This window comes from Pelmatolapia mariae, unplaced genomic scaffold, assembly GCF_036321145.2.
Source record: "Pelmatolapia mariae isolate MD_Pm_ZW unplaced genomic scaffold, Pm_UMD_F_2 NODE_ptg000119l+_length_88887_cov_1, whole genome shotgun sequence".
Classification (NCBI taxonomy): domain Eukaryota; kingdom Metazoa; phylum Chordata; class Actinopteri; order Cichliformes; family Cichlidae; genus Pelmatolapia; species Pelmatolapia mariae.
Window position 1 is genome coordinate 1 of NW_027051829.1, and position 20244 is coordinate 20244.

Below are 20244 nucleotides of genomic sequence, written 5' to 3' on the forward strand. Positions count from 1 at the left end.
AAGGGTTATTAGCGATGTACCTTCTTTCTGAATCTGTCCAAAACTGCATTGCTGCATCTGGTGCTTTCACCGCTCTAATTGATGTCGCACCTTTTGAATAGTGCGTAGCCGTCACCTACTCAATGCAATGCAAGCATATGTCATTATAGTAGCAGTGCAGTTACGTTTGAAGCAGTGCATCATGAGTTATACCGCTGACTGTTAATGCTGACTCTTCGTGTTCAGGTGGGGCAGGTGGTAAAGGAGTTTGGGGAGCTGCTGGGATGGTTTACGAAGATGAGGAGCCCGACATACACGATCCCAACTATGATGAATCTTCTCAGGTGAGGCCGCTGGGGGGTTTGTCTTTTAACACTTCAGATTATCTGCTAGCAGGTTTGTTTTATATCTGTAAGTCCTTTGCTTTCAAATACTGGCATCCAGCAGTCAGGGGTTTTTGTTTGTTTGTTTGTTTTTTTTCCTTCCATCAGTCAGTGCATTGGATGGCACCCTTTATCTCTTTATGTCCACGTTCTGATACTGAACTGCTGATGAAATACATTGTAATCCATCTTCCATGCTCTGCAGAAACACTGGAAATGCTGACAGTAGGATTTCCCGGGAAATACAAGACTGTTTTCATATCAAAAATATTAACAAGCTTTGTTTGAAACCCGTTAAAAAATTGGTCTGCTAGCACGATTCTTAAATCCAGATGGCTCCGTCCCATTGCAGTCATCACTATTTGCGATCTTTAACCCCTTTATCATCCCATGTGACGCCGAAGGCCGAGTTTGTTTGTCTCTTGCTGCACTTGCGGACTGGGAACGGCGCTTCTGTCTGTAAAATGCTGATAACTGTTTGGAAATGGCTTAGAAAAGCCGGTGTGATTTCGGCCTTGACTGGAACACGAAGGTGGCATAAAGATGTCGACTGTTAAAAGGGAACTGGGACAGAGTGGTACAGAAAAATAGACGAGACATGTGCAGACTGTGGCCTTTGAATCAGACTGCACAGATCACCTGATAAAGGAGTTGCCCAGAAATGGGAACTGTAACACGCTGGAATGCCTCTTTCCTCTTTGTTGACTAATTCTTTTTAGGAGATGGTTTTTCCTTAAAATAACTCAAATAATTAAGAGGACTTGTAGAAATGTATATGTTAGCCTGCACTGAGATTATCATTTGTGCTCCAGGTTGTGCAAAACCTCAGCTGAACGTTAGTTTACTCATATCCTTGGAATTCGTAAATACAAGTGTTGAGACAGAAGTTTAGGTTAAAGCTCACCGGTAGCCCGTTTTCGGTCAGTGTTATGTTTACACATCTGCTGTGGAATTTTTGGTATGACCAAAAAGGAAAAGTTTTCATTAGAAGAACTGAAAGGTCAAAATGGTTGTGAGACTTTCAAAGGTAACAACTTCTGGTTTCTTTGGGCAGAAACAAACTCAGTATGAGTCTTGCACAGCTCTCTGGGGATCTGGTGGATGTTCAGAGCTTTAATAAAGGAAAGAAAAGCACCTCAAGAATGAATATGGATGCTCTTGTTAAAACTCCAGTGAAAAATATCTTATATATCACGCAATTATACTAAGTTGGCTCATACAGTACAGTGCAAAAGCCTCGAGTCACCCCTCATTTCTTCGTATTTTAGAAGAATTTTCTTTAAGCTACTTAACAGTGCCCTACGACTCATTCAAGCATAAAAAGGCCACCTAATTCAAGGATGAACCAGTGTTGTCTACACATAACAAAAACAATTCAAGCATTTTGTTGCTACAAGTCCACACAGCGTGTTCCCATTTCTGGAGTTCAATCTATAAGAACACTAAAGATAACAGGTTGACTGTCATAAAAATTTATTTTTGGACCAATAAGGTAATTTCCTAAGAGCTATTAGGCTTAAAACTTAAACTTAAAACTGAAAATATCTACAGCAGAGGAAAGTGTATTAAAGCCTGACACCTATGACATCAGAAATGGTCTCAGTGGAAGGGTAACTCTCAAGATGCTATTCTTAAGAAGGCTGAGGAATACCAAATTACACAAGAAATGGGCTGAGAATCAGTTTTAACGGGTCTTATGGAGGGATGAATCAAAACTTAAAATTTTTAGTTCAAATCAATGCCACTATGTACAGAGGAGGTCAGGAGAGAGGCACAACAGTGAGTGTATAAAGCCATCAGTAAAACATGGCACATTCAATAACATCTGGAAAGCATCCAAGAGAACGGGGTTTAAAAAAAAAAAAAAAAAAAAAAGGCAGCCAGCATCCAAAGAAGAGCTTTGAATGTCCTTCCAGGATCTTGGGAACTGTTCCTGAAGACTACTTAAAGAAATTACAGCGCAGCTTGCCTCAGAAGAATAAAGGTGTCCCTTCTGAATTTTGACTCTTAAGCTCATTAGAATTATACAAACTCTGTTATTGACTGTTTTACCGTGTACAGAATGTTTGCACGTTTCAGTAAACCACTACACCTATTTCCCTAGCAAAGTATAAAGAAATGAGGGGTGGCTCCAGACTTTTGCACAGTACTGTAAGTTGAACTGACTGTGTATTTTAGAATTGTTGAAAATACTTCATATAATCCTGAAACAAAGCTGATGAGAAATTCAATAATGAACGTGCATCTGCTCTGCTGTGCGTGCTTGTTTCTGACTGACGCCGCGTGTGTGTATTTTTTACACAGGGGGACACGGTCTACGAGACGGTCGTGCCCGAGATAGACGAGAAGGAACTTGAGAAAATGGTGAACCCAATTGTACAGGAGTACTTTGAGCACGGGGACACAAAAGAGGTTCAGGTAAATAATTATAATAAAGCTTTTAAACTCTGTGCATGCTGACCAAGAGTGAGCAGGTTTAAAGAAAAAAGCTGGATGACTGAAGTAATGTGGAGCTTTTAACCACAGGTTTATTGGGCTGTGCTCACTCTAAGCACGGGCGCCAAGCACACGAAGGCTCTCCCTCTCTCAGTGGCCTGCACTCGCACTGTGCTTTGATTGTCTGAGTTTGATTAGGCTTCGGTTTGTGTCTCTCGCTTTTGAAAAGCAAAAGACAGTGTTTTGGGGTCATTTTTGAAAATGCTTAAACTGTAGACTTCTGTGAAAACTAAATGCAGCTCTCCCTCCAAACCCTATCAGATGTTGTTGAAGGAGCTCAATTTGGGCCAGCACAAGTACGAGTTCTCCTCTCTGGCCGTGTCCCTGTCCCTCGAAGGCAAGGCAAGCCACAGAGAACTGACCTCCCGCCTGCTGTCTGATCTGTCGGGGAAGATGCTGTCGCAAAGTGAGATGGGGCGAGCTTTCGACAAGATGCTTAAAGAGCTCCCGGACCTCATCCTGGACACACCGGATGCCCCGCAGGTAGAGCTGATGCATGGGAAGAAGCAGTCACACATATGCTACCAAATATAACTGTGTGGGGTGGAGAGGCACTGCAGGATTTAACAGGCTTAAAAGATCAACCGTGGTTAAGTGTAAACCACTCCTTTTTATCTCAAAGGTGCACACAAATCCTCTTCAAATATTACACATGCTCTTTGTATCTTTCCTCTATTACTAGGCAGCAAAATGTTGCATACTAGATCGCCACCTTCAGCAGTGCAGAGGCCTAATAAATTTAAGAGCTAAAACTAAATAATAAAACAAACGTTAGTCGGGCATGTTTGTTACGCTGGCTTCACTTGGTTCGCTTAATCTTTTCTCCTGTTTCTTGCAGATGTTAGGCCAGTTTATAGCCAGAGCCATCGCAGACCACGTCCTCCCCATGTCATTCCTGGACTGCTACAAGGGCAAAGTGGACTGTGAGCATGCCAGGTGAAAGCCGCAGTTCGACGCGTTGTAAGAAAGGCTGTATTGTGCCCCTGCCACCCTTCCCCTCCACCTAACTGTGATCCTTTTCTTTAGAGTGGCTTTAGACCGCGCTGCAGTGCTGCTGTCCATGAAGAGGGAGATGGTTCGCCTGGACAACGTGTGGGGTGTCGGTGGAGGTCTGAGACCTGTCAAACATCTCATCAAAGAGGTAAGCCCCACCCCATTCAGAAACAGATAAGTCGCTCGCTTGTGATATCATAGTGAATCCCTCACATCGTTCCAAGTGTGTATTTACATTATGTAATGTAAACAGGGTGAAAACGGTGCACGCTGGGTAGAGAGCCACAGTCTAGCTGCTGTGTCAGCGAAGATTTTCCTCCCCTGAGAAGTGAGAATTAAAAAAAGAAAAAAAGAAAAAAAATGGAGGGCATGGGAGGGGCAGACATAAACAAACACACTCTCACGGTAAAGTCTTTCTGCCAAATCAATACAATAAACAGTGTGAGAGAATATAAACATGATTTAATTTAAATCACCTTAAAAGCGTCAACATATGCATAGATTTAAAAAACCCAATGTGTCCTGCAATAACATAATAAATAAATGATTAAAATTAAGACTGTCTCAATTGATTCCTCTCCTTGTTTCTTGAGAGGAGGCGAGGGAAGGACACAAGGAGACAGGATTTGACACAACAGGCCTTCTCTCTCCTCTGCTCGTGTGATGCACATTATGAACTGAGACACTCTTTAACGTGGCGTACTGAAATTGGTTTCTAGGTCGCAGGCCGGAGGATGGAGGACAGAGGATTGGTGCAGAGTGTACTGTGCAACTTCATGTACACTTAGGTCCATATGTTTCTGGACAGTGATGACATTTTTGCGTCAGTACAAGCGAACATATTGATTAATTTTTAAATTTATTTTAAATCAAAGGTTGTGACTGAAATGTTCCTCCTTTTAAATTATGGGGTTTAAAAAAAAGGACCTTATTAATTGCTTAAAAATGGGGTATTGTTGTCACCCTGCCAGGTGGGCAGGGGCAATGGACACGTACGTTTGTGAATGCAATAACGCGAGAGCGATGCGATGTAGGAGTTTCAAAATGATACCGTAGGTTCATCTACTTAAAATCTCGGGACAAGTTTGAATCTTAGTGATCTTGACCTAAGGATCAGGGGTCAGAGGTCAAGTTTTATGAAAATCTACTGAATTTGATAACTTGACAACAAGGCGACATAGGATTTTGAAATTGATACCATAGCTGTGTCTACTAGGAGGCTGAGGGGCAGCATTTGTGGTCGCCAGTATTTTTATGCACAATGACCTGCTTTTTTCCAGAAGCTCCAAATTAATTCAGCTGACTGATGAGCAATTTCATGGCCTGTTCTCTTATTTAATGGCAGCTGATCCATCTGGAGATCATCATATCAGAGGTTAATTGAAAATGTTACATTTCTATTTTATAGCTTGGCACTTTAATTTTAAATATGAGGCTCGAGGAGATCTCAGTGCAGTAGAGGCAGTGTATCATTAGGCTGAAAAACTATAATAAAACCAGTTGGAGAGAACAAAAACTTTACGAGTGACCAGATCAAAAATCTGCTGCATTCTCAACAACACCAAAAGAAGACAACTAAAGTGGAGGTTAATAGTTGTTTCCATGGTTTCTGTGAGTTTCACTCAAGAACAAGAAGGGCAAATTGAGACTTTGGGGGGAAAAATGATTTGGACTGATGATGATAAAGTGCGCTTAGAGAAGAGAAACGACTCGTAATCCAAAACATACATGATGATCATCGTGGAGGCAGCATTACGGCACAGGTGCGTATGCAGCCGGCCCACTAGTGTTTATTGATGATGTGGCTGCTGATAGAAGCAGCAGGATGGACTGAAGTGGACGGCGCTATGCTCTCTGTTCAGATTCGGCCAAATTCTGCAAAACCGCAAGTAGATAATGAGCCAAAGCCCTGCAAAAGCAACTCTAAATTTTCTCGAGGCAAAGAAATGAGATACTCAGGGGCCAAGTCAGTCACCTGATCTCAACCCAGTAGAGCGTGATTTTTAGTTGGTAAAGACAAAACTGAAGGCAGAAAAACCCACAAACGCGCAGCGACTGAAGGCAGAGCATCTCAAGGGAGGAGACGTAGCATTTGGCTTCCAGACTTTAGGCAGTCAAATGCAGTGCAAAGGATTTTTCATCCAAATATGAAAACAGTCTTTATGTTTAAAATTGTTAGTTTGTCCAATTATGTTTAAGCCTCTGAAAATGGAGGGCTGTGTATAAAAATGGCTGTAATTGTTAGACAGTTAACACAAAACTCTTGTTAAACCCCTTGAATTAAAGTTGAAAGTCGGCACTTCAATCACAATTTACTTTTTTTTTTTAAAACTTATTTTTTATTGAAAATGGCTTAATAAGTAATCATAATAGGTAATCATTTGCGTGTGCTTGTGCTGATGGGCTCTGCTACTCGGTCTTTTGTTTCTCTGGTTTGTTTTTGTTTACAATCACTCTTCGGTAATCTGGGATTTTGTTGCCGTGTGAATGTGGGTGTGGACAATGTGGGAGTTCCACTTGAGGAAAACAAACCCAAACTGTAAGTTGTGCAACATTTAAAGAGTGTGAGTGAGAGCGGTGTGTCAGCCTCGGTAGCTTTCAGACCCATCGCTGAATTGGATCCAAAGTTGACTCAGAAGTGTTGGTCATGCTCGGTGTTTTGAGCATCTTGGATCAATCACGCGCTCTAATCGAATGACTAATTGTTCCATAAATAGGTTGAAGTAAAACCATGCTTCCTGATGTACGTGCAGATCTGCAGTGAGAGTGACATAACCAAGCCTGCTATAAAAACGGAGCGGAGACTGAAAATTCAAGCAGAAGTGCAAACAAAGAAATGTTTTTCTTTCTGTCGGGAACGTTAAACATTTCATGATAGATTTTATTTCCCAGATGAAGGTTGGGTTATTCCTGGAGTAATGGCTAGATGAAAATATTTCATAGGCAGGTGCTTTAAATGTTGTCTGGTTATGTGCAGATTCTGTAATTTTGCAGTAAAAAAAATGTGATAGCAAGCCTTCTTCGTGCAGCTCTGTTTCTCTCCTCTCTTCTGATCTCCTCCCACCATCATGTGCCTTGATGTGCTTCACATGTATGATTTCTGGCTCTACATTGGATTTGAACATTTCTTTTTGTTGTTCTTTACACTCCCTTAAATTGCTCACCTGAGCTGGTCTAAAAATATCTGTGATTGGCCAGAGTCTCCCATCATGAGTGGATGTTTTTTAAATGAGCAAGCCTAAAAGTACAGGGCTCTAGTTAGCCTTTTTCCTGCTTGTGGATTTTCTGTGCATTAATGCCAGAAGACATGTTTTCATACTGCAGCTCCTAACAGAAAAGATTTTCTTACATTTCTGTATACTCTCACCCATGTTTATGTATAATAAACATGGGTGAGAGTAAGCACTGGGATAATTCAGTGTAGAACACTGTATGCATGGCTTTTTACCCTTTATACCTACTCTGAATTAAATGTGGGTTAGTTAGTCTTAATGGGTGTTTGACCTGCAGCTCAACTGATGCGGCAGCAATGCATCAGTTCAGTCTTCAGCTGTGTTTGATACCGTTGCCACACACTGCTAACGTGGCTGTTTGTGTTTGTTTCAGATGAATCTTCTGCTCAAAGAGTATCTGATATCAGGAGACGTGTCGGAGGCGGAGCACTGTCTCCGGGACCTGGAAGTGCCTCATTTCCACCATGAGCTGGTCTACGAGGTATCCACAGCTTTTTATTTATTCAAATCAAGTGAGGTCAAACAAAGTAGAAGGTTTATTTTTTTCTACTTGTTCTTCACACATAACAGGATAGGAATTAAAATCTGTAAACTGAGCCTTTTTTTTTTTTTTTTTTTTTTTTTTTTAAGTGTTTTCTCTCTCTGGTGTCGAGTCAAGTAAACTGAAGAGCAACACTGGGAAGGAAAAAAAAAACTGATCGGTGACAGTCATTTCTGCTTTCTGCCAAGGACACTCTGTGTTTGGCAGTGATTGTCTCTTATTTGCAGTACATGTATTCGCTAAGCTCACTTCAAATCAGTCAAACCAAAATGTGTCCTTGTGTAAGTATAAACAGATTACTGGTTACCAAATTTCAAACGTGCACACAGTTGACAAGCTCAGTCTTGGATGGCAAGTTTTTCTGTTCCATATTAGACCAAGTGCAAACAGATGCACGCTTAGTGCACGTATGGCAGCGGTGATAATTCTGCTTCCTTGTGTGACCTTGTGGGTTCCTGCTAAGATTTGCACAATGTTATGCAGCTAATTGCAGTAAAGCCAGTTTTACTTTTCGGGCACGCAGACTTCAAAAACGTATTTTTCACACAGTCCAAGGTCTGCAAAGGGCACAACTGAGGAGAGCACAGTCGTGGTAGGTTTGCCCCCCCCTTGTCCTGTCTCATGTTAGTCTAACAGTGGCCTCGGCTGTAGGCTGAAACACTTTACAATGCTGTAAAATGTTCAGCTCAGAGAATGTTGATGATTACTGGCCTCGATTCTCTTAGTTCGATTCATTGATCGGACGATGATACTTGGTGCGCGTTTCTCAGTATTGTGCGTCTATTTCACTTCAATTTTATTTATATACTGCCAAATCACAACAGCAGTTTCCTAAAAGTGCTTTATATTGTTAAAAAAAAGACTCTTCAACAATACAGAGAAACCCCAACAAGCAGATGACCCTGTATAAGCACGCATGTGGTGAAAGTGGGAAGAAAAAAACTCTTTTAAAAGGAAGCAACCTCTGGCAAGACCAGTTGGGGGTGAAGCGGGGAGACTGGTCCAAAGACACACTGTGGAAGAGAACCAGAGATTAATAATAATAAATTATGATTAAAGGCAGAGTAGTGTACAAACACAGAGAGTGGAAAAAGAAACACTAAGTGCATCATGGGAAGCCTTCAGCAGCTTAGACCTGTTGAAGCATAACTAAGGGAGGATTCAGGGTCACCTGCTACAGCCCTAACTGTATTCTTTATACTCTTTATCAAAAAGAAAAGATTTAAGCTTAATCTTAAAAGTAAACAGGGTGTCTGTTTCCCATTTCCAAACTGGGAGCCTGTTCCTGAAAGCTGAAGGCTCTTTCTCCCATTCTACTATTAAATATCCTGGGAACCACAAGCAAGGTAGCAGTCTGAGAGTGAAGTGCTGTATTGAAGTGATACGGTACTGTGAGGTCTTCAAGATAAGATGGGATCTGATTATTCGAGACCTTGTGTGTGAGGAGAAAGATTTTAAATTCAGTTTCTGAATTCATTTTCCAGGCTGTAGTGATGGTGCTGGAGTCTAAAGGTGACACTGCCACTCATATGATGATGAAGCTCCTGCAGTCCTTCTGGAAAACGGGCCTCATCACTGTTGATCAGATGAACAGGGTTAGTCTCCTTTTTTCCCCCCTACCATTTTATGCACTGTATCACTTTAGTATTACTACTTGTAGATTTTGGTTTTTTTTTCTCCTGCAGGGTTTCCAGCGCGTCTATGATGAGCTGCCTGAAATCAGCCTAGATGTGCCACATGCCCACTCTATCATGGAGACTTTTGTGGACCTCTGCTATCAGGAGTCTGTCATCACCAAACAGCTGAGGGATGCCTGTCCCTCCAGGTGAATTGGGGTTTATTGTCCAATGATTTCAGGTCCGTTCCACTGAAAGTTTCAGAAAGAATCCGGAAAATAATACGTCTTGTCCCCGTTGACAATAAAGGCGTGAAGTGAAGGTGTAATCCCACGTTTATCCATACCAAAACAAAACGATCAAACATAAGTCCCTTTAAATGAGCTGGTACTTATATAGTGCTTTTCTACTCTTATTTAAGCACTCAAATTGCTCTCTCACTTAAAGCCTCATTTACACCAGCGCCTTTTTCTACTTCTAAGTGCTTTTAACTCGTAGAGTGACGTCACTCACAGTTCCAACAGCAGACTCGTGTGCTCATGCAACGTCTTCCACGTGTTAAGGATAGACTAGAACATACCTTTAAACCCGTCAAACAGCACTGGCTGTCAGTTGGTGGACAAACTACAGCTTCCAAAGAACACGTATCGCACATTTTCATGCTCTGATGCTACAGGTTGTCCACACTGGATGGGATGACCTCCTTCTCATTTTCTAAACATGGCTATTATTACTTAAATACAAATCTGTCAGTATTTTCTGGCTTCCTGATCTTGCTCCAGGTTAAGATGCAAATCTTTAAAAACGAGTCACACATACACTGTTACATTTTCAGTAAAGGCCCGGTGATTTCTTGACTGCACTGCGCTTTTTGGACAGCGGTGTGTTTTACTCCTGAGACGATTTGCTGTTGTTTTGTTCTCAGTGAGAAAATGTGAAACGTGCCATGTCTTTATCTGTGATTCTGTGAGCTGCCAACACTAAAACATTTCTCTATCTTGACTTTCTCCACTAGAGGGCGGAAGCGTTTTGTCAGCGAAGGAGATGGCGGGATGATCAAGAACTAATCTGCAGGAGAAAGAGGGGGCATCAGCAGCAGCAGGAAGAGGAGGGGGTGTCTACTGGTTCTTACACCCTGTTTCTGCTCCAGCATGTTTCCCTGAAACCGGACATGCCTGCGGTCTAATGTTTCCTTGTTCCTCTCCTGGTAATGTTTATAATGTCATCAGTCAAAACCAGCGTTTGTCGACGTTTGGTGGAAGTAAACCGAAAAGAGTGGCCTGGGTTCAGATCCCATCATCTTGTTCGTCACTGCTTTCTTTTTTTTTCTTTTGACCTTTTTGTGAAGAATATTCTCTGAGGGTTCATGTGACACTTTTGCCTCAGTCTTTGTACCTGTTTGTCAAGAATAACACAAGTCAGAGCTGCAGAGCTACAGGGGGACAGGCTGGGTTACGTGGGAGATTAATTGGTTTTATTTGTCTCTTGCTTAATTTCACCTGTTACCGTGTCTTTATTTTTTATTTTGTTTTCATTCACATAATGTGCTATAAATGGAAACGCGCACTCAGAGGGACAGAGCATACCGTATTCAGCGAGCACTTAGTAATTTAGCTGAGCAGAAAGGATCTAAAACTCTTCAGCTTCTGTCCTTATTTCGAGGATGCCATGTTTCGTACCTCTTGTTTAAGTTGTTCATTAATGTTTTATGAACAGTGATGATTTTTTTTTTTCCTCTTCCTTGAATTTTGGGCTTTGAAGCCAAATGTTTACTTTTGTAAAGCACCAGTGAAAGCAAAAGGTGCTTTGGGCACTATTTGGGTGTTTATCTGAAACTTGCATCAGGGCAAATACACTTCAGAAGCCATTTCTGAAAATGAAGATAAATTGGGGTTAATGTGATTTCAAAATAAATAAATAAATGAGCAATATTTTCAGCACTCTGCTTGCAGTTAACTCATGTATTTACAGCCACGTGGTCAGCAGTTGATTCTGGACAGGGTAGCCTTCGGTGTGCAGAGCCACTCTAGACGGCGTCGTCTGGTAATTGTCTTTAATGGATTAAGTTTAATGCATGTGTAAAGACAACCCCAGCTTTTCTTGGAAAACAGTCCTTGAGACTTTTTCTGCCCCTGTCTTACAGTTTTACATGTTGACCAAAGTTATAATAAATATATTTCATTCATTAAAAAAAGTAACAAATTGAAGTTTCTGTATTTTGTCATTCATGCGAGCAGCGCGGGTGGATAAGTAAGGTTGGAAAACCAGAAATATACAGTCATGTGAAAAGGGAAATGACACAATCTTTTACTTAAATTACTTAAAGCTCAGCTGAACAACTATACACAACATAATGCATCTTCTAATTATTTTACAAAAACTAGTACATCCTTAATTGTGTTTATTTTTGTGGAATAAACTGATAATCAGCAATTGTGATCTGGTACATTCAGGTGAGTTTACAGGATTAAAAAACATCAAAGATCACAGAAAAGTGCCTGTTGCTGCCCATCAGTCTGGAAGATTTATAATGCCATTTCCAAACAATTTGAATCCATAATTCTGAAGTCTGAGAAAAAAAAATTCACCAGTGGAAAACATTTAAGACAGTTACTGATCTTCCCAAGAATAGACATTCCAGGAAATTCACCACCAGGTCACACAAGTCTCTTTCTTAAAAAGAACATGGCAGCACAGGATCGATTTGCAAACTTTATCTGAAGAAACCACAGGACTTCTGGAACAATGTCCTTTGCACAGAGGAGATCAAAGTGGAGATGTCCTGCCATGAAGCACAGCACCATATTTGGTGAAAACCTAACACGGCAACTTGGTAGAAAAATCTCATGTCAACTGTCAAGCACGTTGGTGGGAGAGTCATGATGTGTGCTTGTTTTGCAGCCATGGGGCCGTGGTACCTTTCAGTCACTGAGTTGATCATGAACTCCTCTGTATACCAAAATATTCTGTCCCAAAACTACAGCTTGGTTCAAATTAACTTCATGGAACAGGACAATAATCTCAAACACGGCAGCAAATCTACAACCAGCCAAGAATCCAGTCTGACCCAGTCAGAGTCCAGACCTCAACCCTGACTGAAAGATACTGTGACAAGAGCTGTGCATAAAGAAATGCCTGTAAACCTTAACGAAGTAAAGCAGAGTGAGAAAAATCCAAAATGATGTGCTGCTAAAGTTAAGCTGAAAACAATTCAAGTTACTGCTGCTACAAGGTTGTTCTACAAGCTACTGAATCACTCATTTAACACACACTGATTTAATCAGCGTTTATTAAAATCTTTTATTAAAACCTGTAACCAAGAAGCTGGGCCCTGAGGTTTGGACAGGTTTTCTTTCAAGACTCTGGCCCTTTAAGGACATATGTAGCTCTGGTTTAACCTAGCATCGCTTTACTATTCCTACAGTATACATAAATTGGTTGAGATAAATGTGCGTTAAATTAATTCGCAGTATATAAAATATACCATATACAGTTCATGGTTAAAATCCTACTACTTTTTGTTTAGTAAAATCTATACTTGCTTGTATGCTGTGGCTTATAAAACTCTCGTTTTTAACGCTTAAATGAAATGAAACGGCCTTCTAAGCGTTAGTTTTACATTTATTCTAATTATAGATATTTATTATTATTTATTATTATTATTTGATTGTTTTTTGAGGGGCAAGCGGTAATCATTGGATGACATCATCGGCGTGCGGTAGGAGAGCATAGACACGTCAGTGGAAGCGAGCAGTAACCAGGAAGTGGCTAGCAAGCTTAGCCAAGTACGGATAATGATCGGCTGAGACTCTGGTGTTTGGACAGGTCGGTGACGGTTTGCTCAATGAACATGTAGCTAGAAATGATAAATGAATCCGAATTTAATCGCCTGCAGGCTAACTAAGGCCAAAATATACCGCGACAGACAGCTGTTAGTTCTACCAACTCACGTTAGCATTGAGGCAACTAGCGAGTAGCGTGCAGCCTGCAGACGACGTTGCATTGCCGGGGTGTAGGGGCGAGGAACTAGTTCACCGTGTTAAACAGGTGTCGGGAAATGGCTGCTAAAATCGAGACCTCTGCTGTGAATAGGATACATTTCTAAAAATGCTTTATAAAGTCGACATTTCCGGCTCCTGTACACAATGCAAGGTTATCAAGCTAGACCGCGTTTTTATGCTCGAGACTACGTGAACCTGCACAGTTCCTTCAGGACTGACAAGTTTAATAAGGATGCATTTTATTAGATGAATGTTATCCCGGTTATTTCCGGGTTATATGCTTTAGTCCCCGTCATGAGTCCTGCCTCCTCGGTCTGATTTCATCGATGTTAGAGTTAGAGCTTTTTTATACTTGCTATATTGCAAGACTACAATTTCTTCTCATCTCGGGGTCTCCAACACAGATCAGCTGCCTCTGTCTACACCCTATCATAGACATCCACGAATCTTCTCTGTGGTCTTCCACTTCTCCCCCTGCTTGGCAGCTCCATATTCAGCATCCACTATCCCTCCTCTGCACACGTCTAATCGTCTCAGCCTTGGCTCTTTAACTTTGTCTCCAAAGCACTTGACCTGATGCTTCCTGCTCACATAATACTTCAACCTTCCTTCTCTTCATCTATCAGTCATTTATGACAGCTGTGGCCACTGACACCCTGTTGCTGGACAATAGCATCGGAGCCTGGCCTTGACTGATCCAGTATGGTAGTCTCATTTTTGATGATGATTTTACACTGGATACCCTTCCTGAAGGGTCCAGGCTTGGAACCAGCACTAGGAGTACACTGGCTTGACAGGAAGTAGTGAGCCTTGTATTTGAATGGGAAAGGCTTCACATTATAGTAAAATATACATTTTGGCACCATCTGTCCATCCATTTTCTTAACTACTTAAGAGCCACAGCGAGACTGGTGTCTGTCCCAGCTGCTATAAGGCTAGAATTTTGCACTGCTAATCTATGATTTATTGGTATTGCAGTTTAGAACGGCCAATAAATGAAAATTAAAAAAAATAAAGCGTAACACCCTTTGACCATGCTACTAGTATTGACGTTGCTTAATTTTAGAAGTCTGCATACTCTGCAACTATCATGTTGGCAACACGTTTGGAATTTCAAACACGAGACTCAGCTGATCCACCAGAGTCAGGCAGAGCGTAAACGAGTAAATAAGCACACAAATTTTAGGAACATCTGTTTATGTTTTGTGTGTCTGAAAGAAAACGAATATCGTCCGACATATCAGAATATTGAATTTTTAAATCCAAAGTTTCACTGGCTGGTGGTAAAATGCCATTTCCCAGCTGCAGGCACCAAAACCAATGATAATAACATATTAACATATGTCACTTTTTTCTACATACCACTTTACTTGATGTTAAACTTTGAAATTGATTTATTTATCCCATAATATTTATCAATGATGAGAATCAGCATGATAAATCTTAACTCTTTCTTTTCTTGTCTTTTTCCTAGCTTCTGTAGGGTAGGATGGGCAGACAGAGGAAGAGGGTGGTGACGGGTGAAGCTGCTCCACCTCCGCGGAAAGATGAGAAGCCCTCTGCATTTCACCGCAAGGACAAGAAAAAGAAAGTCAATATTGGGAAAATGTAATTGGTCTCTTGCATATTCAGCCCTCATCTGGTTCTTTTATGCCATCTACATGAGATCCAGCCTGGCTAAAAGGGTGGTGACTTCTGCATCCGTCTCCTCACATCCTAGATGCCAATAGCACCGATGCCAAGGTTTCCCCAGAGAGGTTCTGGGGGTCATACAGGCCTCAGGTCTACTTTGGCATGAAAACAAGGAGTCCCAGGTCTATTGTGGACAGGTATGCTCACACATTTAGAGTCAGGCTCAGGCTAAACACTGTGTCATTACATGTTTTAAGGAAAAACAGTGACTTATTGTATTTTAAAACATCAGAATATTTAATAATAAATATCTAAATAGAAACAATATAGCAATGTGGCCACTTGTTGAGGCTAGTGTTTCCCAAAATGACATGTTAGAAAAACATTTTTGTCTTTGTGAATTTATTGTTCGTTCAACTCTGGTGAAAGACTTTTGAGACTGTGCAAAATCCTTTTTTTAACCTTTCAAATCCCACAAACTGCCATAGATTACAAATTTAACTTCAACTTACTACATCTCAGAAAAACAAGTGTCTAATAATATGCTGGCCAGCCATTTCATTAGTTGCACGTGTTCGAGTGCTCATTAACACAAATATCAGCCAATCACATCATAGCAGCTTAACACATTTAGGCATGGAGACATGCTCAAGGTTGACCTGCTGAAGTTCAGCTGGTAAATGGGGAAGAAAGGTGATTGAAGTGACTTTGAATATGGCATGGTTGTTGGTGCCATACAGGCCTGACCTGAGGGTTGCAGCAACTGCTGATGGACTGGGATTGTCCCACACAACCATCTGTATGGTTTACAGAGAATACCTTGTTGGTGGGATAATAGCCAAAGGAAGACCACAGTAACTCAAATAATCACTCATTAATAATAATAAATCACAAAGTATGCAGAAGAGCATCTCTGAACGTACAGCACATTGAACCTTGAGGCAGACAGATTGCAGAAGATCACTCCTGTTACTTAAGAACAGGAAATTGAGGCTACAATTCAGACACGTTCACCAAAATTGGACATCAGAAGATTGAAAAACGTTTGATTTCTGCTGCAAGCATTCATATTTTAAGATCAGAATTTGGCGTAAGGCAGCATGCACAAAACGGTTCAGGCTGATGGTGGTGTAAGGGCATGGGGGATATTTTCTTGGCACACTGGGCTCACTAAAGTCAACTGAGCATCATTAAACACCACAGCTTACCTGAGTAATATTGATGATCACGTCCAGCCCTTTACGACCACAGTGTACCCATCTTCGATGAGTTTATTGTTTCAATGGTTTCAAACAGGAGAGTTTAGCTGTGCCTTGAAGCTCCACTTACCTACTCAGCGTCCTTGGTTGAAATGAAACAAACATATAAAGTAAAAAAAATATATTTTAACTGTAACATTTTATTAAAAAAAACAAAGACTAAAGAAGAATCTTTTCTTTTTTTGTAGCTTTTTTTACTCTGTCAATCACAACAAGGGCACATTGGTAGAATACGTGGACTTTCTCTTTAATATTTAATGTAATGTAAATATGTAATTCATCTTTTAATTTTATAAATCCTAATCCTCCATATTTGGATAAAATTTTGAGTGCTTCCCAAAATTAAGAATGCTTTGACCGCACTTATATTATTGATAATTAGTTGACAGGACTACTTACAGTACATTTTGAGGTACTGTTTGCAGATTGCCACATAATCCTGAGCATAGCAAAGTTTATTGCTTCCAACTGAATTTTTTTTTCCGTTTATGTGTAAATCTTGTCAGGCATGATGTGGATGCGTCAGTTTTCTGACTTGGACATGAATCTCAGGCACACTTGTGAGCAGGGCGATCGCCTTCAAGGCTACGGCTGGTCATGCACGATGGCCTCACCTTTGGCGTCCAAGAAATCCGAGACAACGATTTCACGCTGACCACCGAGTTTGTTAAGAGGATGGGAGGGGGTCATGGAGGAGGAGACTGGACGTGGAGGGTCACAGCCAAAACAGCAATGTGAGTAATAACTTTGCACGCCACAGCTGTTATCTTACTGATCAAAAGCAGCTGATAATATTCTGTCATCTAAGTTATATATTTTAAATGTATTATGTTCTTCCACCTGGTGATTTTTATGTTGTTCTTCAACCACCAGAGCTCTGCCCCCCAGGCACCAGTCATCTCTCTGATGTTTTACGCAGCAGCAGACGCGCCAGGGCTCACTGCAGGCCTCACGTAGAGGAGAGGAATGCCTCGCTTCCATCGCCGGTTTCTCCAGAGGAGCTCGGAAACTTTAAGATCACCTTCCGAAGCCTGTCCCCTGGGGAGATGTCCAGTGCTAAATATGCCACGTGAGTGTATGAGTCCAAACGTGAATAGGAAAAATAGTACACTAAATACAAAGGCAAAGAAGTTGGAGAGAACATACTTTTAAGAGGGCTGCTCAGAATTATCAGGGTTAAGGATAGCATCAAACAACAGTGGTCTAAGCTTTAATAAATATAGTACAGCTGCCAGAAATTCCACTTATCAGTCAGTAATTTAAGGTAAACCTTGATAGAACGGTGAAAACATCCACTCGTGTAGTAGCCAGGAGTCCTAAGTCAGCAAACACAAATGAATTTCTAGTAGAGAATCATGACTTGAATGAGCCATAACATTTTAATTATGTTGCACCGTCTTGGATGGTGTTTTGTGGTGTGATTTAGAGTGATCCTAATTATTACTAGAGTACCTAAAAAGGAAAAAAAAAAATCTAACCACTAGATGTCAGCAGATGAAGATTTTCAGACTTGATGATACAAGTTTTCTCAACATTGTGACATTTATTTTAGGCGAATATGTACAAAACATTTTACAACCAGTACAAAAATAAAAGAAAAAAAAAAAACTAATGTACTGCTGAAACAACAGATGATATTAGTGCAGTGAAGGTGTCGTTCACATCAGGAAAAAACTGTTGTTGCTTTTTATTGAGTGGATGAGGACTATGCTAGCTTTCTGCTAGCAGCATTTACAGGGAGAAGAGTATTTTTGCACTTTGAAGAGGGCCAGAGAAGACCAGCATAGCAAAATAGCAAGGTACAGTATGCACGGATAGAAATGATAAGAATTGTATATGAACTGTTCCAGTGATAACTGTGGAAGGGGGCATGATGAAGTTTTATTGTGACCATCTGTTCAAACTCTGAGTCATTAGTACAGCAGGAGATATCAGAAGTTAAGCTACAGGGTGCTAAAGTTCAGTTAAGGTTGCTTAATAGTTGTAGCTGATTACAAAATACACTGTAAGGTTTTGTGTTTATTCAACTGATTTGGCACTACACGGCAGTTAAATGCTAGTTTTCTGTCTTTTTCAGCTACAACTACCTTCAGACTGTGTCTCCTGGTCTGGAGAAGCTGACTGACATTGTGAAGTACAGTCTGAACGCAGGTTTGTGTATAGCCTCCGTCTGGCGAGAAGAGGCATTACAATCGGTGTATACACTACAAACCCCCCCACCACCAAAACCAGCAGAAACTGACCAGAGGAAGGAAAAGCGACTTTGTGGTTTACCAGGTGACTGTTCAGACACCTTTCCAGATTGAGGTTCTGTTTGAATCTGGAAGCTTTCACAATCGCCCCAACCAGCTGTTGGCTCCATCATGACTCAGGAGCTGGAGAAGAGGAAAGCGGAGTTTGATGCAAAGTTTGAGAAACTTTTGGCCTTGAGAAGAAAGGTTTTAGCCAGGCATATATTAAATTCGGCAAGGCAGCACTCAGCAACATGCCTGGGCGGAATGGGCTACTTCTTTGGGCAGTCGGTAGTACAGTCGGTCTACAATGAATACCCTCTCCTTTATCCTGAAGGTGCTTTATTCACCGCTGTTCCATCACGCTCATTCTTTCCCAGAGGATTCCTTTGGGATGAGGGCTTTCACCAGCTGCTGTTGAGTAAGTGGATCCCCCAGGTGACGAGGGAGGTCATTGCTCATTGGATAGACCTGATGAATATGGAGGGCTGGATCCCCCGTGAGCAGATTCTTGGAGATGAGCTCGCAGCAAAGTCCCAGCTTGAATTTATTGTTCAACGAAACGAAGACGCCAACCCCCCTACGCTTTTCTTAGAGCTTCAGGAGCTTATTGAACAACTCTCATCCAATCCCAGACAAGGGCAGCATCTCAGCCAACCTTGCATTTCCTCCGACGGCTCTTCCCCAGGCTCAAAACCTGGTATGAATGGTACAACACCACACAGCCGGGGCCCCTACCCAATTCTTACCGCTGGCGTGGACGCGACAAGGACACCAATCTGTTTCTCAATCCCAAGACCTTGACCTCTGGGCTGGATGACTACCCACGGGCCTCACACCCCTCAGCAGATGAGCGTCACGTTGACTTGCACTGCTGGATGGCATTGTCCTCAGGCACATGGCTAAAGTAGCTCAGCTTCTGGGCGAGGCCCCACGAGGACTACCAGCTCTCACACAAAGTCCAGTGACAACAACCTGCCAGTGAGCTCCACTGGTCAGAACAACACCGTGCTTTCAGTGACTTTGGCAACCCACACAGAGGATGTATCCTTGCAGAGGAGAAGGTGTACGTACCTCCATGGGCAGCCTCGTCATCAGTTCCCCGTAGCTTGTCTCGTTCGCTCTGTCCGCAGAGCCCCCAAAGCGCAGTATGTTAATGCTTTGGGTTATGTTAGCGCTTGTTCCCCCTTCTTACTGCAGATTCTCCAGCCCGACTCACCCAAGCTGGAGCACATTTTCCAGGATATGAGAGACTCCAATAAGCTGTGGGACACCCTACGTCTGCGATCGCTCTCCAAGTCCGATCCACTGTACATGAAGCGAAATACAGAACACGATGCCCCCTACTGGAGAGGACCCATCTGGATTAACATCAACTACTTGGCAGTCAGAGCGCTCCACTACTACAGCCACACAGAAGGGGCCTTACCAAGAGAAGCAGCTGTTTCTTTATGAGGAACTCAGGACTAACATTATTAATAATGTTTATAGACAGTATGTTGAAGCAGGGTATATTTGGGAGCAGTACAATGACAGCACCGGCAGGGGGCAGGGGAAGCCACCCCTTCACCGGCTGGTCATCTCTGACCCTATTAATGATGGCTGAACAGTATTGATGCTGTTGATTTTTATCTCATATCTTTTAAGATACTGGCCTTCATTATCTGGATGTGACTGAAACAGCATTGTGCAGTAAAGAGTAGCGACACAGTCTGGTTCACTATGCCAACGAGATCCAAAAATTAGAAACTGGCATCTGCGGTCATACTGTCTTGTTTAACCTTTGATCAGAATTAAGTGTTTTCACACAAGTATTTTTTGAAGGGCAGTTTTAAACAAGCCTAAGTGCAGCTACACTGTCTTTGCCAAGTATTTGGAGC

At 41.7% G+C, this 20244-nt stretch overlaps 1 protein-coding gene and 1 pseudogene across 1 annotated transcript; both read left to right on the forward strand.

The window, feature by feature from the left end:
- Positions 1–225: 225 nt before the first annotated feature.
- Positions 226–11432, forward strand: LOC134622657 (programmed cell death protein 4-like; the record flags this gene model as incomplete). The annotated part of the gene is made up of 9 exons (XM_063468049.1): positions 226–323; positions 2667–2780; positions 3120–3341; positions 3697–3794; positions 3885–3999; positions 7458–7565; positions 9110–9220; positions 9311–9450; positions 10257–11432. Coding segments are annotated over 9 exons (1058 nt in total), but the record flags the coding sequence as incomplete, so codon positions are not given.
- A 1555-nt stretch (positions 11433–12987) lies between these two features.
- LOC134622659 (mannosyl-oligosaccharide glucosidase-like) lies at positions 12988–19980 on the forward strand (annotated as a pseudogene).
- The last annotated feature ends 264 nt before the right edge of the window (positions 19981–20244 follow it).